This window comes from Falco naumanni, chromosome 11 (assembly GCF_017639655.2).
Source record: "Falco naumanni isolate bFalNau1 chromosome 11, bFalNau1.pat, whole genome shotgun sequence".
In the NCBI taxonomy this organism is placed as follows: domain Eukaryota; kingdom Metazoa; phylum Chordata; class Aves; order Falconiformes; family Falconidae; genus Falco; species Falco naumanni.
The window spans coordinates 17,821,342-17,840,418 of record NC_054064.1 but is presented as its reverse complement, the minus strand read 5'-3'; the positions used below and the strand labels follow the sequence as shown (position 1 = coordinate 17,840,418).

The following is a 19,077-nucleotide window of genomic DNA, read 5'->3' as shown; positions in this document are numbered from 1 at the left end:
CAAATCTGTACTTCTAGTTCTTCAAAATGAAATGAAAAATTAATAAACATTTAGTCTTTCTGGATTATGGTAATTTTTTAATCATACATAAGATGAAAATCCTATTTTTATGTTTGAAATGAGTATGTTTCTATTTAATAACGAAGCATTTTTTACTATACTTGTCGAACAGGTTTTCTTCCTGTATTAATTGTCTGTTATAGTCTATTGAAATGGTTACTAAAATTCAAGAGCATATAAAAGTGAATGCTAATAGTTTTAGGAAAAAATAGACAAGTTTTACTGTGAGTTTTGATATGGTCTTTTTTCTAAAGGGACGTTGGCTGTGTGCTAGTAGCACATCAATGTGAAGTGTAAATAATATTTTGCATGAGTGCTCATCAGCTGTTAAGCACGCTGTAGTTCAGGGCCCGCTTACCTTTCTGTAACAATTCCTACCAGAAGTCAGTAATCTGTATTCTTGCCCTACTCGGTGTTCTCTATGGTGAATACACAGTGCAGCTGTACTGTGCTCTTACAAGCAAGTTATTTTGGAGTTATTAATAATGCCCAGGATTTTAGCATTATCTTTTTTCTTCTAAGAGGTGGCAGTTTGATAACCTCACTTTGAATTGGAAGTCATTCAGTTTACACAACTTAAGCAGATTCTCTGGTGTTTCCAACTTTATGGTACTCTCTTCTGTCAGCAGTACCATTTCTGTCATTCAGCAATTTAGACATTTTATTCTTCAATGGGAGTTTGGTTGGTAAGTGCAGTTTGGCAAGGCACCTGCTTCACTGATTATTTGGCTCAGAATTGACCTGGGGAAAAAGTGTGGGACTCCCATGGGTTTTCATAAACAACATTACTGCTCTCTTTCACCACATCAGCCAGAATAGACTCTGTGTATTATTAAAAGACATGCTCAGACCACTACCCATTATTTTCAGCAACTGTACTTAAAATATTTCCCAAGAGTACAGAAATTGAAGGCTGGCATCTTGAATTCATTTCTGTAAATAGATAGTCTTTGAGCCAGCAATCTAAGTGAGGTTGAGTCATTAGGCCATTGCAGCAGGAAAGCTATGAGTTCCTTCTTTTTTTTTTTTTTTTTTTTTTAGCAGTAATATCTAATTTGTGGTCCTTCAGAGTTTATTGTAGTAAACACAGCTTCAGTTTCATTACATGCTGAGATGTTTCAGAAATCTGCAGCCTGGCTCATGAACATGTGTTTTTCCCATCACACAACAAGTACGCACCACTGCCTCGAACTGCTTCCCCTGCAGCCCAGAAGCAGGTTGTTAGGAGCAGCACCGGCTCCCGCTGCCCTTTGCTGCTGTGGGGCACAGAACTAGGTCACTGCAGTCGGCTGTGGCACACAGGAAGGAGGATGCTATGCCAAGTGGTCTGGTCCTGGGACCACCCAAGAAAGATGACCTACTGTCTTTTACCCAACAGTCAAAACACTACCAGAGTTAAAAAAGAAACTGAGAATCGGTACCTGGCTGCCTGTTCTTTTGTCTTCGATTCTAAAGCAGGGAGGCCTATTCTCTGTTTTACCAGCAAGAGTGGTTTAGTCATTATCAGCTTTGGAGCATTTCCACTCTTAAGATACTTCATGTTAAATGATTCTGGGAGGGAGAGTGAAGGAAGTGGTTGTGCAAAATCCATTGATGGTTTCTTGGCATAGAGAATGTGAATGATTTCTTCTGTCTTTGCACCCTGCCCACTTGAGCAGTGCAAAGCAAAGGACCTGGCCCCTGCCTCCAGCTGTTGTTTCTATTTACATACTTAATTTTCACGTTGAGGGGGGAGAACACCTACATCCTGATGGACGTGAGGCTCAACCTGGGAGGGAGTTCATCCAAATGGGGAAAAGAATTTTTTGAAAGAATATTCAGCTCTAACAAGAGACTCGTAACAGGTTGTCATTGAATAAATCTGGAATATCCTGTGGTTTTAAGTCGCTTCTCAGTTTGAAAGCAGAGTATGAGTTTGGCGTTTTGGGAGGTGATTTTTCTTAAAGAAAGAAACATACTTCTCTTACTCAACTGTTGGACATTCTGTCCAGTTGTGTCAGTCTTGGCGTTATCTCCATTTTAAAATGGAACGTTGCTGCGGCAGCTCAGTTCTCCGGCATGAGGATCTGTCTCAAACCTTTGTTGCATCCCAGCAGCAAAACGTGTCAGCGCAGGAGCAGAGCAACTTCACTTGCAGAACACGCTCTGGCTCTGCTTTGGGAGCAACCTTCAGGGTCACTGCGTGCACAGTTGCCTCCTTGGAAGACTGTTTATTTCACAGTGACCTTTGTGCCAGGTGACACATCTAGGCAACTAGGTGACAGGGTACTTTTAGTTCAGAAGTATAATTAACTCTGGATGACAAGAGAGACAGAAGGAGTATCATCTGTGGCTTTTGGAGGGATTTAAAGATGAATGCTTAAATTCATAGGCAATGTGGCCAGCTTCCTGCATTAGAATCAGCACTGCTGTACTCTTAGCTGCCGCAGAAGCAGATTGAAGACAACGATTCTATATCCTGAAACTCTTAAGTCCAGGGACAAAGATGCTGCTGAGTAGAACTGGAACTTAATTACTAGAAATTTGGAATGCAAATTACTAATGATCATGGAGATTTAATTTAATTGAAGACTTGTTAAGAGACTGTATATGTGGAGCAAGGGCTCCAAAAACCTGTTTATGGAAGAATATAACATCCCTTTAACAGGTGGGATGTAGGGTTAGTAGAGGAATAAAAACCTCCCCTGTAATAAAATACGTTATTGTTCAATAGATAAACAATTAACTGAAGTCTCTTTGGGAAACCCTAGTAAGAATATTTCTGAATTATTTATATTTTAATTACATTGTTCTGTTTGAGAAGTGTACCTTCTTGGCATAATTTTAGTGTACTTCAGGTGCTATTGGAATAAGGAATAAAGGTTTCCTTTTGCTTTTGGGGTTGGCTGGGGGGTTGTTTTGTTGAGTTTTGTGGGGTTTTTAACACTACTTGTCTTTCTCCTGTGAACTTAGTAATGTCATGCTTTGAAGGAGGTAGATGATGAGTTTATTTCTAGGAAGCTTGCAGAACAAATGCGAAGGATTATGGTTTAAAAAATACACTTTTTATTTACAAAAACTGGTTTGATCTCTTTTTAAAGGCTAAGTATTAGTATACTAATCTTGAGGCTCATTTTCTACTTCCTAGATTTGTTAGACAAACAGGGAAATCAAAGATCTGGGTCTAATTTATATATACTTATTACCTGAACAGTTTGCTATACAGTTACTATATGAGCTTATTTTCAGTTTCAGTTGTATCTTAAAGCACTCAACACATGGTGGTTGGTCTCCGTTATGGATATGAACCTTTGTACTAGTTGTTCATCATTATTGATCATTCTTTAAAAAAAGTTGATTCTTTTTATATGTCTATATATGGAAACAATGTCCTGTATTTCCCAGTGCAACTATTAATAGCCTCTCTATATATGCATAATAAATTATTTATTTTAATCTACACTAACAGAAATGTACTTACAGGAGCCACAAGTGCACTCTAAGTATAAATTTGCCTTCCCGCCCCCCCCCCTTTCGTTTCCTACTTGGTTTGTCACTTGTAAATGGCTTGTTTGTTGTCTTTTTCAACGACAGACAAATTCTGTGGCAAGATGGTGATTCTGACTACTTTTAATATTTAAGAATCTTTGGGTTGCTAACTTTTTGTATTAGAAGCTGAAGCTATGGATATAAATGTTTTAATAAGAGGGGTTTAAAGATGACTTAGTAAACAGGTAAAATTAGAGCTGAGGACTGACTGATGGATTGGATCTTGCTTACAGAAGGCACAATCACTGGAACGTACACAGATTGAAATAGTTTGACCAGCATTATCTGTTACAGGTATGGCCCAGCTCCAACTGTCATGATCCTTTTTATCCCCAAATTCTTCCAAAAACAAACTGTGGACTATATCTAGATATCATGTGTTCTGGGACATTTTTACAGTTTATTAGCCCAATGCTGTGCTACTTGAACTCCTTCCTGAATGTTTTCTTCTGCTGTGCTGTTGGAGTTTCCAACAGCAGATAGTGATGACAACTAGGATTATACCCAAAACTTCCTGATTTTTAATCACCCCTTCAAATACCTTACTGTCCACTCAGATATTTCAGAAGTCTGGGCAACTTCTTCATTGTGTTTAAGAAAATTTACTGGAATTTTGGTCTTTTAGGTAGCTACATAAATATCAGGCCACACATATACTAAATACATCCTGAATTATGACTGGATCAGATTCTAAGTTTAGGAGAGCCCTTATTCAGTCTTCACTCACTTAGCTTTAGCTAAGACTTCTTGGGTAGGACCTAGTGTATACTCTTGGTACAGGGTCCTTGTATAAGACAAAAGAAGTGTTATTACATATGTAATTGATTGTACTTTATTGATGTAGGTTCTGTAACATGCCCTTTGTACAGTTACTTCCTCAATGATACGTAAGCATACACTAAGCACAAGCATGACCTCATATGTACTGATGGTCTGAAGATTCTTTTTGTCCCCTGCTCCCTTACTACACCAACTCCCATTCATCAATGCAACTTTTTGTTGTTGTTTTTTTAATTTCATTTCAGCCTAGCTTGCCTGCACAAGAAAGTAAGATTATTTTATTTTTACTTGAGGGATTTAAAAAAAAAAAAATATCTAGCAGATTTCCAGTAACATCTTGACAAATCTTTATAAAGATGCCAGTGCTTCTTTAAACATTTGCAAACATCAATAAGGTTTTTCTTAACTTACTCTTTTCAATCTTTAAAAGGAATTTATTCTAATGAATGTATAAAAATTCATCACAGATAATAATTGTTGGAAGTTACTCTTATTTCCTCTATCCATTTGGTCTATTAAAACACACAATTAAATCTAGAAAATTACAAATGTGAGTCATTAGCTCTGAGGCATATAACTGCCAGGCAAGCAGCCATGACAAATCCAGAAGTATTTAAATCTCTTGGTGTTAAAAATAGGCACAGTAAAGACGTCACTAAATTTAAAATAAATCTGTTGTAAAATCTAACTCCAGTTAACATGTAATGTCTTGTGAGATTGTTGCTTTAGGGCAACATTAGTGTAGGCCCATGGTTAGTAAATGGTCTTACAAAGTGATTGTTTAATAAAGAGAGGCCTAAAGCATAGGCATTTTAAGTGTGCAGCATGCGTTGTCAAGAAACAAACTTTTCTGGTAGTTACATTACTGTTTTTCTTTCTAGGGGGATGCCAAAAGTCTTCTAGCCGCTGAGAATGTGAGCACTGGCCAAAAGTTGGACTTTTCAGATACAATGGTACAGCAGAAGCTGGATGAAATAAAGGACCAAATCAAGCGGGAAATAAGGAAGGAGCTTAAAATCAAGGAGGGAGCAGAGAACCTCAGGAAGGTCACAACGGATAAAAAGAACTTGGCATATGTGGACAACATTTTGAAAAAATCGAATAAGAAGTTAGAAGACTTGCATCATAAGTTACAGGAGTTAAATGCACACATTGTTGTAACAGATCCAGAAGACGTTGCAGGTACCATATGTTATTGTGAAATCAGTTTTTCTTCTTAGCTTAGATAAGCTGTGTCCCATTTCACTTGAAAAAATTGCTCTGGGAATGAGCAAATCCTGCTCATTCTGGCAGTTTGTTACTTATGTATGCCTATTTGTTTTGGTTCACAAGTGTCCTGCTGTTTTGAGTTTTAAATTGTTTTCTGGGGAGCATTGTATTTCACAGACTGTTTGATCATGGTCTAAAGACCAACTTAACATGTACCAGTTCTTCACTTTCAGCTATTACTATATTTTAATATTTTCTCGATCACCATAATATCTCCTAATAACTTTTCACTGTGTAAAAGCAAATTTCAGTAGGCCTTCCAGTGACGTTTTCTGAGTGTAGGCATGAATGTTAGTACACCTTTTTTATTCTATGGAGGGAAAAATTATAACATTTCTACTTAAAAGTTCTGTGTTTTTTTTAAACTTAAATCTAATTTAAATTTAAAAGCTGTGTTATGCCACTTTGACTAACTTATCAAATGTTTCTTAATGTGGGAACGATTTGTTAAGTCTTCTCTGGCTTTTCCACAATGAAACTACCATTTTAAAGACAATTTGGAATTGTTTTCACAGAATGGTTGTAATTAATGGCTTTAATTAGTATTTTCTGTGGCATGGCAGTGACGCAATACTTATTTAGAATATATTTTTAAAAAATACAAGGGTTGGTATTTTAAGATGGAATGTTGTGAAAGTAAACAGTCCTTTTTCAGCTTTGTCAAATTACTCTGGAGGTATTGCCAGCCTCATGATGTCACATTGCACAGATTCTTTTTGGCAAAAAGTTAATAGATGTGCACAAGCCATCAAAGGTATGTTTGAAGTTATTGCCAAGCCTTAAGAAGCTTGGGCAGTAGAATAAAATGACCGCATCATCCTTGTGAAGAAAGGTTGGTTACAGTGAGAATTCAGGAAAATATTGGCAGGTGGTATCAGGAACTCATATTGTCTGGCCCTGTGACATGCTGCAAGATTGTTGAAGTGTCCATGATGGTCTGCACAGCATTTTCTCTATTCTCTGCTTTTTTTTGCTTGGTAACATACAAGGGGCAGAGGGTGAGCACTACTAGAACTAATGAGGCAGAGTAGTTGCTGTAGCATGAAATGGGAATGAGTACAATAATGTATGCTTCATAGATACCCATTGGGTTTTAGTCTGCATGAAGCATTCTGTTCCATATCGGCTAAGGTTCGTGAAAATCTACTTCAATGTTGACAGTAGCGTGGCTCTTAAAGGAAAGAATCGAACAGAAAAATAATTGTATACAGACTGTGTATAGAGTGAATATAAAAAATCTGATATAAGTTTGTTAAGTTCATCTAGTAGCAAAACTTATAAAGTGGATGACGCAGAACGCTCTTGTTGGAATGCCCCTTTCCAATGTAGCATTTCAAATATCACAATGAGTTAATGAGCAATATTGTCTTTGCGTGTGACTCGGGAAGTGCAGTAGACCCTGAGAAAGCATTTACTAGTTCTAAAGAGATGGTGTGAATACAAAGATCTGAACTATGTTGTTCAGATCCTTAGTATACTCCTGAAAAGGCCAGCAGTGCCGGGTGCATTTGTGGATAACTGTTAGCAGTCAGGTTCATCTCACCTCGTGTTCAAATACCAGAGACTTCCATGAAAGGCTCAAGGGATAAAAGAACAAGGTTGATAAACATGTCCTCCTCCTTGCTTTTGATGCATGCTAAACTTCTTAGTACTATGTTTTTCACTTTAGTTCCATTCAGAGTGTTATTTGTAGATAGCTTTTACAGTCTTACTTAATTATTGAAATATGCAAGAAAAATCTTAATAATTCTGTTGAGATTGTTATGTTCTTTGTATAGTATCAAATCAGGTATTCCTATATAAGACCCATTTTAATAAAATATATTGCATAACCTTCTGGGGGAAAAAAGTAGTCTTTAGTTCTTTTAACATCTCTTTTTAGATCAAAGATCTATAAGCACCCACCCTCCAAAATTGAAATGCTTGAGTCTTTTATACTCTTTGCCTTGTAATTTAACTGTCTGCCTCCTTCCTTATCTGTGGTCACCAATTCATGGAGGGGGAGCACTATCAATAAACATGCTGTCTGTCTTGAGACTAATGGGTGCAAGTCATCTAGGTGATACTCTGATTTTTACTACTGAAGTCTTAGGTTTGTCTTAAGGTATTAGTGAGCATGGCCTTTGCAAAACAAGATTGAGAATATAAAACTTACGGCATGGCGACTGTGTGGGTGTTTCTGTGTATATGTGTGTTAAATAGCTATGTATATGTACACATAATATTCAGCAAATACATGGACACATAGCCCTGAAGACCACTGCCGTCTGACAAAAGATAGGTCTGTGGAGAGGCCACAGGTATCTCAGTTTGGGAATTCTTGCTTTTGCTCAGGATCAACAGTGAATTTAATAACCGTTTACTGGAGCTCCCTGAATAAGTGCGTTATTTCTAGAGGTTAGCTTTTTTCTAAGTTACAGCTTCTCACTGTAGCTCATGTTTGACCTTCTTCTGGTCAGTTAGTGACAAATGATTTAAAAGAGAGAAGGAAATACATGGGAAATCTTCAGACTGTACAGACCATGAATGGTGAAAATAAGGTAAAGAGGGTTCAAGAGCTGTGGAGTCAAGGTCTGTGTTCCCTTTATGTACTTCAGTACTTTTCAGGGGTGGCCATATCTATCTTTCTGTCTTCTAGAGTATATTGTGTAGGTTTTTGCATGTTCTAGGTAGCAAAGTCAGGACTGAGATCGATTGAGAAATAAGACAGAACCATTGCATGTAAGATGATGATCCCTTTGACCTGTCAGGCCTGAACTCTGAAAAGGTTTTTGGACTGTTTCTGTTGACTGGTTGAAAGGTCATTGCAGTAACTTGGAACAGTCATTTAGTCTTTCCTTGTTCCTGTATCTGAGAAGTGGGTGTGAACATATATTTGTAAAGTGCTCCAGATTTAGAACTGAAAAGTGCTATGCAAGCTGTTGTGACTTACTGCTGCTTATGGTATCAAGCAGTAACTTACGTTACTTTTTTAATGAACCACTGTTTTGTAGTGTAACTTCTTTGTAATCAGCATAGTGTAATCAATACATGTTAATGTATAAACTATATGTTTAATAGTGTTAATGAATCTACTGTAGAAAAATGTGTTTTCATAATATTTATCAAGTTAAGATGTTTTGATGGTAGTTTGCCTAGAACTGAAAGCTTTCTGTGTCCGAATGTCATAGAAAATCATTTGCAGAACTATTTGAAGAATTGGTATTAAACCCTAACCAAAAAGTACAGTTTGCAAAAAAGCTATATTAATGAATGTGAGGGTAGACTTGGCGGTGGATGTATGACTTGGAAACAAGTTTTGGCATAATGTAGGTTTACTTTACATTATGGAATTGCTGGTGAATCTAGATTTGTTTTAGAAATGGGACTTTGTACCAAGGTCTGCCCTTATCATGCAGTGTATTAGTCATACTGAGACGCAGTTTTAAAATTTGAAGGTTCAGCACTTAAAAGTAAAGCAGAATGCAGCAGTATAAAATGCGTAGGACAAGCTTAGTGACCGTTATTACTGAAAATCTGAGTGATTTCTTTTAATGTGTAACATGGGCTGATTACTTCAGTCTTGGAGATGAAGGAATTTTCTCTTAAAAACATACTTTTCTATATAGTAGCACAGATACATGCTTTTCATGTGTCTAAAAAGTAGCAGTAGAGATTGGTTTTTAATGTGACTCTGCAAGGTGTAAGATTGAAATAGTTTACTTAGAGCAAATCACCCATTTAATTAGGCATATATTTGATAGGTAGGATATATATAAATTGCAGAATTAATCTGTTCCATAGAGCTGAAGTAAAGGTGGATAGGGAGGAGAGATGACAGAAAAGTGAGGGAATTGAGGAGACTGGATAAAACGTGGAGAACATGAAACCAAAAAGACAAGTTCACACCTCTTGCATTCTCCTAACTTCGAAGCTATCTACTTTACACTAGGTTTGGCTGTAGGGGTCACAAAGAAAATTTATTTTACTTAAGAATATGACTAGCTGGCAGGGAAGTTAGACTGTTTGGGGGATTTCTTTGTCCCTATAAATGGCTAGGTTAAGCTGTCAGACACCACAGTGTCCATGTAAAACAGATTACTGGAAGTGGTAGAGGTAGCAACCAAATTAGTAGAGGCAGTGACTTTTGAGACAGCAGACTCCACCTACGAGGCCCATATGCATAGGAATTCTATGGTAACTTTTGGGAACCTTAATGTAGAACAACATTATCAAAGCAATTTGAAACAATCTCCTTTCACTTGTTTAATAATTAAAGTTAGCCATTACTGAATTGAAATGCAGTTGAACTCCAAATGTTTCCGGGAGGTCAGTACTGGATGTTCTCTGAGTGCAGAACGTCCACTGCTGCCTTGGACTTACTGATGGCTTATTTGAAGTGCTGATGCAACCATCTGGCTCCCTGAGAAAAGCCTGATGATGCCTCTTTCTACCCCCCACCTCCAGCAATGCCTAAACATGCATCACAGGTATTTTGGTTGGGGTATAACACTGATGAGGCTAACTGCAATTAAATAGTCGCAAATAAGATTAAAATTAACTGGTTTACCAAAGGACACTTGCTGCTAATAGCGCAGTTTAGCAGCATGCTGCAGTACCATCTGGGAACCCAAATTCAGAAAGTTACGTGGGATCGTAGATTTCATACTGAGCTTACTGAAGAAATACCATACCTAGCATCTGGGGAAGAGTCCCCAAAGAATGAGCAGCAGTCTCAGAAGAGTAGAGTTGTGTCACTAACAAATCTAACATACAGGAGCACCGATAAAAGGCAATTTAGAAGCAAGAAATATTTGCAGGTGAGCGCTATGCAAAGACTCAAACAGGAACAGTTTTCAGAAGAGCAAAGATCACGGTTAAGATAAGCATTTCAGACTGAAAACGGCCATTGTCCTGATGCAATCCAGACATTTTAAAAAATAGTTAAACCATCACTATTAACTTATTTTAAGTCTTAAAGAGTGTGTTTACATGAAAACAGGATATTGCAGGTGCTGGAGAAGCAATACTGTAGCTCTTCCAGCAGCCTGGATGTGTGCTAACTCTGCACAAAACTCTGTTAAGCAACAGCATTCACAGTTGTTCAGCAAAAATAACATTCTAGTTATTTGAAATGAAGTCAAGTTCACTTGAAATACATCTGTTACTTCACTTGATATTCACTGTCAAGAAGAAAAATGCCTAGGGGCACTAATCTGTACCCCAGAAAAGCTCTTGCTTCCTATGCAAAGGTGGACTTGAATGCATCCAAAATGACAAGTCTGTACTGTTCTTACTGACCAACAAATGTGACAAACTGGAGAATCTCTTATTTTCCCCAGTCCCTACTTACTTACTTGAGGGAAATACCAATTTGGTATGAGTACTTAACTCTTGTTTAACTTTAAGCATATACATAAATCCCCATGATTGCAATTATCTGGATTAATTTATTACTTATTTGTATTATGAAAATGACTAAAAGTCTCCAGATGAGATTTGAGCCCATCTGTAAAGTGTTACACAAATAGATCAGAGATAACTAGCCATACCAAAGTAATTACAACCTCTGTAGACATTACAAAGAGAGAGCGAAACAGCTAATGTAGATGTAGCTTGTAGTGCTGCTGCTAAGATTGTCAACGCTTTCCATAATAGGACCAGTTTGTCTAGCTGATTTAAAACTTTAATCTGAGTTCTTTAAGAAGCTGCCTCAGGCTACTTACTGAATTGTAATTTGGGGGGGGGGGGGGGGAGGGGAGGAGTCACTTGGAAGCCATTTCTGACAAGCTGTTGGTAAACTGTTTGAGGTTTTTTTTCTTTACAAAATAAAAAAATAAATCTTTGTTAAGGTTGTGCCGTGTTTGGGGGTTTAGTGAGCAACTATTATGCCTGAAGGCAAAAAATTATTTCTTCCTAGCAATTAGTCCATGCTGCAGAAAAGTTTCCTTTGCTGCTGGTTACTAACAAAGCATATAGTAGAACCATTTAAACTAAATGGTAGAGAGTAGTTTAGGTCCACAAGTGCAGACTAACGCGAGATGACCCAGGTAAGTGATGTGGTTCCACCTACACAGTGCAGACACGCAAAGAGAGATAATAACAGCTGCCTGGGCAACCTGAACCGTGGTATCTCTAATTAGTCCTTGACTTGTAACTTGAGTTTGTTTTAATGCAAGGGAAGGCTGCTTGTATGCATCTTTAAAAGCTGTGAAAACAGACTGCAGGAGCCCCACAGTCTTCCCAGGGATCATCAGAGGCCTGGGATCTTTAAGTGGTAGAGGCCTGCATCGTAAATCTAAAGTGGATAAATATTCATTTATACGATTAATCTACTTTACAAGGAGACTTGACACTGTGACTTTCAAATTTTACATTTGTTCTAATTTTGAATAGATTATTAGGTGACGATTAGTTGAATGTGAATTCGTAAGTGAGAGGAAAGTATGTTGTTAATCTTGGTTTTATTAATAACAGATTTAAGGTAAGCTGTTCAAGTGCAGTTCCACAGAGAAACCAAGCCAAAACATTGAGGAGAGAGTGAACGACAAAACAGATGAGGAGAAATACAGATTTAATTTTATTTTTTTTAACATCTGGTATTTTCTGTACTACCCTTAAGGAGTGAGGAGGATGCAGTTAAGAGTCTTGAAGTGGCTTGAAGTGAAGAGTGAATTAGCAGCAGAGGAAATTAAAACTTCTCCTTACATGAAATCTGCGTGTAGCCTCAGCAAAGATGGCCATTTAGGAGGAAATTACACAGCAGACTTGAAAGTAAACGTGTTAAGTCTGCAAAACTAGTTATCAGAAGCTTTTACAGAAGAAATATGAAATGTCAGATAAGGCATCTCCTCCCCATGACACCTCATAATTAATAATTTGTAAGTTACTAGTGCAATGCCTGTGTTTTCTAATACTTGAGGATTTCAGGAACTTGATCCATCATCTTAGTTTTAATTCAAGAAAGATTAATTAAAATTGGAAAAAAAGACTGTATTGGTGGTATTGGGTAAATACCTTCGAAGAGACAACTAGTATCATTTACCCACAGTGAAGGTATTTTCTCAGTTGTTAGGGTAGAAGAAATCAACCACAAAAAACCTACTACAGTGGATGTAATTTATGCTCTTTTACAAAAAGTTTGAAAGAGAAGCCGTTGGGACTGTTAGGGAAGATAGTTAGCTAAAAGGACAGTTGCGCTGGACATAGTTAAGTACTAGGAAATAGTCCAGTGGCCGCTTGCTTTGATTTTGTTAACAGTTCATGTTGCAGAAGCTGAAATACCAATCAGTGATTAATAGACTGTACTGGAGGAGGATAGGAAAGTTAAGGAGTATGACTATACAATTTGATTGATAAAACTAACTTGCATTCCATTCAATTAATCTATTAAGATGGAGATCTAAACACAGTAGTATTGTGAGATGAAAAAGCTTTATCCTTCCCACAGATCAGTTGTTCAATAACATGTCTGCCTATATATCCGATAATCCCAGGATTCTGTTACGATTCCAAAGCAAAAACTGTTTCACCTAACTACTAAGGAAAAGGCTCGTTTTATCTATTCTTAATTTTGACATAAATGGTGTTTGCAACACTCATGCTAGAATCAGCGAGGAACTGCTTAGTATCTGTGTTTAGACCGTGCTCAGTGGTACTGAATATTATTGTCCAAGTTTGTTTTTAAAACATTTAGATTTATAATCAGGAGTGTAAGAAAGCTTAATGAGAAGTTGCATTTTTAATTGACTCAAGACATTCCAGATGAAATAAATCTCCTTTGAAGCGAAAATAGAATAGGCAGGTTTGCAGCTAGGTCTACCACTCCTGGAAGTGATTCATGTGAATTAGGACACGTGTAGGAGTCACTAGGCTTTCGTGAGGCTTTTCATGTTAAGGCGCATTTGCAGTGCTGTTGCAAAGTAGCTCTGGACGGGAGGGTCAGTCTTAATACTGGAGTGTGATGTTCCAGCTTTGTTTAATCTATAACTTAATAGAATAGAGTTTAGGCTGTTTTGTGGGGAGGGGTTTGGGGTTTGGTTTTTGTGAGGTTTGAGGTTTTTTCTTTTTTTCTTTTTTTTTTTTTCTTTTCCTGCACATACTACATCTTACCTTTAATTCACAGATTGTCCTAGGACTCCCGATACTCCAAATAGCGATCCTCGTTTTTCTACTAACAACAGACTGATGGCCTTAAAGAAGCAATTGGATATAGAACTGAAGGTAAAGCAGGGAGCAGAAAATATGATACAGATGTACTCAAATGGCTCTTCAAAGGTAAGACTTTGGAATGCTTAAAGAACATGACTGTAGATTTTTCATACTGCTGTGGTATGAATGTACAGTGTATAAACAGTATGCAATTTCAGTAACTTTTAGTTTGGGGTATATTTTTGTTAAATAGTTATGTCAAATCTACTACAAATTACTGTACTGTTTTTTGTTGCGGTTTGATACCCACTCAAGAGGTTGTTTTATCAATTTGTCCACACGCAGTTCAACCTAAATAACAAATCCGGCTTACTAAATTTAGTACATCTAGTAATCTTTGATCATGTGCGATTCACGTAGCAGCAAAGCTTGGTATGACACTGACTGGTATCTAATGCTTTCCCTAGCTCTGCTAAAAAAAAATAAATTCCATTAGTTTAAAGTATGCATCTGAAATGGTCATTTAGTTGTAGTTTGCAGTAAAAAGATTTGTACTAAATATTTGTGTGAATAAGATGTGTATAGTATTCTGATACAAGTTGTTATAATCTGCATTAGTACACATGCACATAAAATACAAAAATACTTTTATTTTACAGAAGTGTGGTATTTTAGAGGTAGTATCAAACTGAAATGAAAAATAAAGCCATGCTTATTTCTAGATCTGAATTTTAAAACACATGCTCACTTGCACTCACTCTCTCTTGATAGCCCCGGAAGTCCTCCAAGGAGGGGGAGGTGTTTGCTAACCCCTAAATGGGTTGACTTATTAAGTAGTCCTAACTATGTCATAAAATCCACCATACTCAAGAATCCTGTAACTCAACTGAAAGACAAGCCAAATCATTTAAATAGGGGGGACGAGGCAGGGGGTGGTGGACATGACCACCCAGAAACAAACAGAAACCCCAACATATTTTATAAGGGAGTCACAGGTCTCAAATAAGAAGAAAAAAAAGGGGTGGGTGGTGGGGGAGAGATCCTCTACTTACCAGCCCCTTCACCTTTCACTAGCTACTCGTTACTTGTTCTTTCCATTTACTTTTACTAAAGCATTAAGGAGATTTATTTCCAAACTATGGGTAAACACAAGCATAGGTCTAACAAATAGTGTGTAGTGGCTTGGTTAGATGTTTCTGTGTCCACACAACAGTAAATACAATTGAAATATTTTAAGTGTTGAACTAAGCCAACACTTAACTAGGTCAGTGAACTTATTAAAATGGGGTGTTTTGACTTGAAGAGTAGACATCTGTGAATTGCATTGGTACTCTTATGACTGATGTTTACCAGGAACTGCTGGAAGGGAACTTCATGTTTCTGAGTGAATTTCTGCTCGGGACCGGTGGAGGGGCAGATTGCTTTCTATCTCTCTGCTGTACGACTGACTCATACCTTGAAAAAATTACAGTGAATGCTACTCACTCCCAGAAAAATGAGTGTAGACCTGATGGACCATAGGTGCTATGTAGCTCACTGTCCCAGCAGCACTTCTGTTGAACCAGCTGGTACTTTGGTAGCCTTATCTGAAAGTGAACTGTAACCTACTAGCCTGGGGCAGATGGAAGAAATATCTGGAGTGCACCTTATGACTAAGTGCCTGGGAATGCTGTCCATGCACTACAGTCCCTCAGCTTCTGGAAACTCTAGAGTCTAAATCCTCTGGGGCCATGTACTTAACGTCAGGTACACTTAAAAATAATAATCAGCTGACCCAAATGGATCAAAAGACATACATGAGTTATGTTCCTAATAAACCCTCAGTAAATAACATTGTAAGAGCCTGAAAAAACTTAACTAAACGCTCAGGCTATGATATTAGACATTGTTAGCAGGCTTTGATCAAACTAGGTAGAAAGGATAAAGTCTGGCTTGCTGTAGGTCTAGGTATGTAATTAAATACAAGATTCAATCATCAATTTTGTAATTGGTAAATGCTTAAATCAGCCTACCAGATGGGGTGTATATAGTGTCTGGGCTGGGGAGAGCAAGCTGGAAAACACAACAGTATTGCCAGCTGCTTCAACAAACGGGATGGAAATGGTGCGTATTCATTCTCTTATGTTCTTAATACTCAGTAGCGAGTTAATTTGGAAGGTTTAAACTAGGTTTTGAGCGTGGTGATTACCTTTTAAAAAGCAGAGCTTGAAACAACTCAAGTGTCTGGGTGAGGTGGGCAAAAGGGGCAGAAAATTCCAAGTTTAAATCCAACCCTGGTAACCCAGTAGCTCTTTAAGAAGTAGCCACAAGACCCTTTTTAAAACATACTAAACTCTTTTGTGACCTTTATCTGTGTACTATATGATCTAATTTCAGATTTGTTGTGTTATTTTCAGACCTAAATTTAATGGAGGGAAGTCATCATTTGTTTCTTAAAAATGAAAAAGCAGTCTGTTCATAACAATAAACGCATCATCTCATGGGAATGTTTTCCCTTGTATTTATTGTACTTGCTTCAATAACATTCAGCTCAACCTATTCAGACTTAAGTGTTTCTGAGATACTGATTATCTTTCCTTGGACTTGTGTGGATTCTCCACGATCCCACAACAGCTTTCAAGATCAGTTATACAGGCACTGTCAGTCTTTCTATACTCAGGAGATGCCTTGAAATACTTTGTATTCAGCCTCCAACGCTAAAAGAGCTGCTGAGTATATAATACGTCCATTTTGATTCCAAAGATGGGATTTTCTGCCTTTTGAAAACAGAAGGATATCTTTATAATCCTGAATTACCTCCATTCTACACATTGAAGGGCTGATGTTGCCCCTGAACAAGCAAATCCGTTGTCGTAAGAGGATATGACGGACAATCAAGAGCAGCAAGATCAAAAATAAGATAAAAGTGGAGATACAGACAAAAGAAACGCAGCGTATTTATACATCAGAGTGATGCATGGATAAGGTTTAATACAGGATTCCAGAGCTGCTTGTAATCTGTTACTTAGATTCTATGTACCACTGTAGACAGTTGTTATTTCAAAAGTTGACATTTGTATTTGAGAAGGCGTTTATTTAGGAAATTCAGTGTACTCATTAAATAATTGGATAGCTAACACGGAATCTTAAAATATGAAAGCTAGTGGTATCCCTCTGAAATGCTGATTAATTCTAAAAATTAAGAGTTCTGAGGCTATAGTATGCAAAGAGGGCACAATTTCTCCCGTGCAGCCAAAGCCTTTTTATGAGTACATCTTGATGTATCTACCCTGCAGTACATAGGGCAGTGTTAAAACACCTGAGTAATACATTAGGCACAAGGTCGTAGAGGAGCTTTAGGAAGGTAAATTTCTCTTTCCTCAGCATACTGATTCTTCTCACAGTATACTTCATGGTGCCAGTATTTCTAGCTCTGGGTGTCTGTGCTACACTGCAATTCTTTGTCTTGGTTGTGGTAAGGAAAGGAATTGAATTTCTTTAACTTCTTAAATAATTTATAACTTCATTATAAAATTAAAAATATAAGTATAAACCATGTCCATGGGAAAGTAACTTATTAATGAGGTTATAGAGTGGCTACAAAATTGAGTTAACCAAAATACCCTTTGGGCTATAACAAGTGTGATACTCATCTACACTGTCTACTATTAATTACTGTGATTGATTGGAACTGCACAGGCAGGAGAAATAGACTGCCTTAAATTTTTTTATAACCCTTTTTTTGTTCTTACTGCAAGTCAGATCACCTTTAAGTTATCTGGTGATTTCCAAAACGCATAGAGCGAGCCATGCAGCAGGCACAGAAGCACATGCACAGTTCCACATCCCAGAGCCATTTGATGAGCCATTTTACGTCAGATCTCCAGTAGCTGGAGGACAAAAAGTGGTATACCTGAGAAAGGTGTGGATGGATGGCTGCACTCCTGAAAATGAAATGGCATTACCAGTTAGTCTGAAAGCTCGTTTTCAGAAATATTATCTTCTAAACTGCTTGTATTAGTGCTTTTGAAAACAAAACTTGATTAGCTTGGTTTGTTTAGATGAAAAGTACTATACTTTAAGTTGCTGCCGAAACCAGGGCAAATAGCTAAAGAAGTAACCCTTGTGTGCTGTGTATTTATTAATGGGAAAAAAAATCTTCAGATTTTATTTGTTCAGAAAAAACATATACTGCAGACTTATTTATAATGTGCCATGTAAGATAACTTGATATTTCTAATTTAAAAATTGAAAATCAGCTCAAGTGTAGTACAATGATTTTCATACAGATTTAGTCTAGCAAACTTGTCTACTAGAAGAGTTCTTACCACACAGTAAATTTGAGCCAATCTACATAGGTTGGAGGTATTTTGCACTTAATATCATGCCCTTTCTTTAGTATCAGCTTAGTAAACATTGATCTACACGTGTAATCCCGCTAGGTGATGCCTCCTTTATTCAGCTTTAAACAGATAAACTTTCCATGGGAGTGGCTTATAGACTTTAATAAACCAGAATATGCCTCTGTCCTAACTTAATTTCTACTAATATCCTAATGTGGTTACTTAAATTGGTCTGCTATAGCAAATGAATTACATAGGCTTAGTACTTGTTCCTAAAGCATGTGGGTTTTGAAGCTTTCAATGTGTTTTGTTCCTTGAAGAGTATGTGATTTTAATTTGTTTGTTGGTTTGTTTTAATAGGATCGAAAACTTCTTGCCACAGCTCAGCAGATGCTCCAGGACAGCAAGACGAAAATAGAAGTTATAAGGATGCAGATTCTTCAGGCAGTCCAGACCAATGAATTGGCTTTTGATAATGGTGATGGAGTAGAAAGGAAATATGAATCATTAATGTCAGAATGCCATCTAGATATGTACCCATATGCACACAGAATTATCAAAAATTTCTAGTAGGAATGTTAGACAAAGCCTGCATGAATGAAAAATAATTGGAGAGCAGGCATACCATTGTGTGTGTTAGGATGCCAGGTATATCTGACTTGAAGCAAAATACCGTAAGCTTAATGAAGAGAAATACAATCTCTCTTCATCACCGTTTTTACACTTTATGCAGTCCATATTTGCTTTGTGGTCTTCATTCTCCCTTCATGCATGCTTTCTTTGTCTTTATAACTAGTAATTTTCTTTAAAGCTTATAATCTTTTCACTATCCTAAAAAAAAAAAAAAATCTGATGCAGGTACAAAGCCTGCTTGTCATACTTAAATAGATTGACCTTATTATTACTAATAGGAGCACATACGGAGGCAAATTTTTGCTGTCTTTATGGGTGTTCAGGCTAGACTGAGTAGTAAACAACTGTTTTAAAA

The 19,077-nt window shown here is 37.2% G+C and overlaps 1 protein-coding gene across 3 annotated transcripts in view; it reads left to right on the top strand.

Moving 5' to 3' along the window:
* The window catches only part of PKN2 (protein kinase N2), a 56,061-nt gene that overhangs the window by 19,149 nt on the left and 17,835 nt on the right, over positions 1-19,077 (top strand). Inside the window, exons 2-5 of one of the 3 annotated variants that reach the window (XM_040611110.1) lie at positions 3,822-3,882; positions 5,250-5,550; positions 13,742-13,893; positions 18,450-18,567. In XM_040611110.1, the coding sequence (XP_040467044.1) occupies positions 5,319-5,550; positions 13,742-13,893; positions 18,450-18,567 (502 nt within the window). In that variant the 5' untranslated portion in view covers positions 3,822-3,882; positions 5,250-5,318. Of the gene's footprint in view, positions 1-3,821; positions 3,883-5,249; positions 5,551-13,444; positions 13,557-13,741; positions 13,894-18,449; positions 18,568-19,077 lie in introns of those variants that run through there. The other 2 variants (XM_040611109.1, XM_040611111.1) reach the window with 2 other exon arrangements.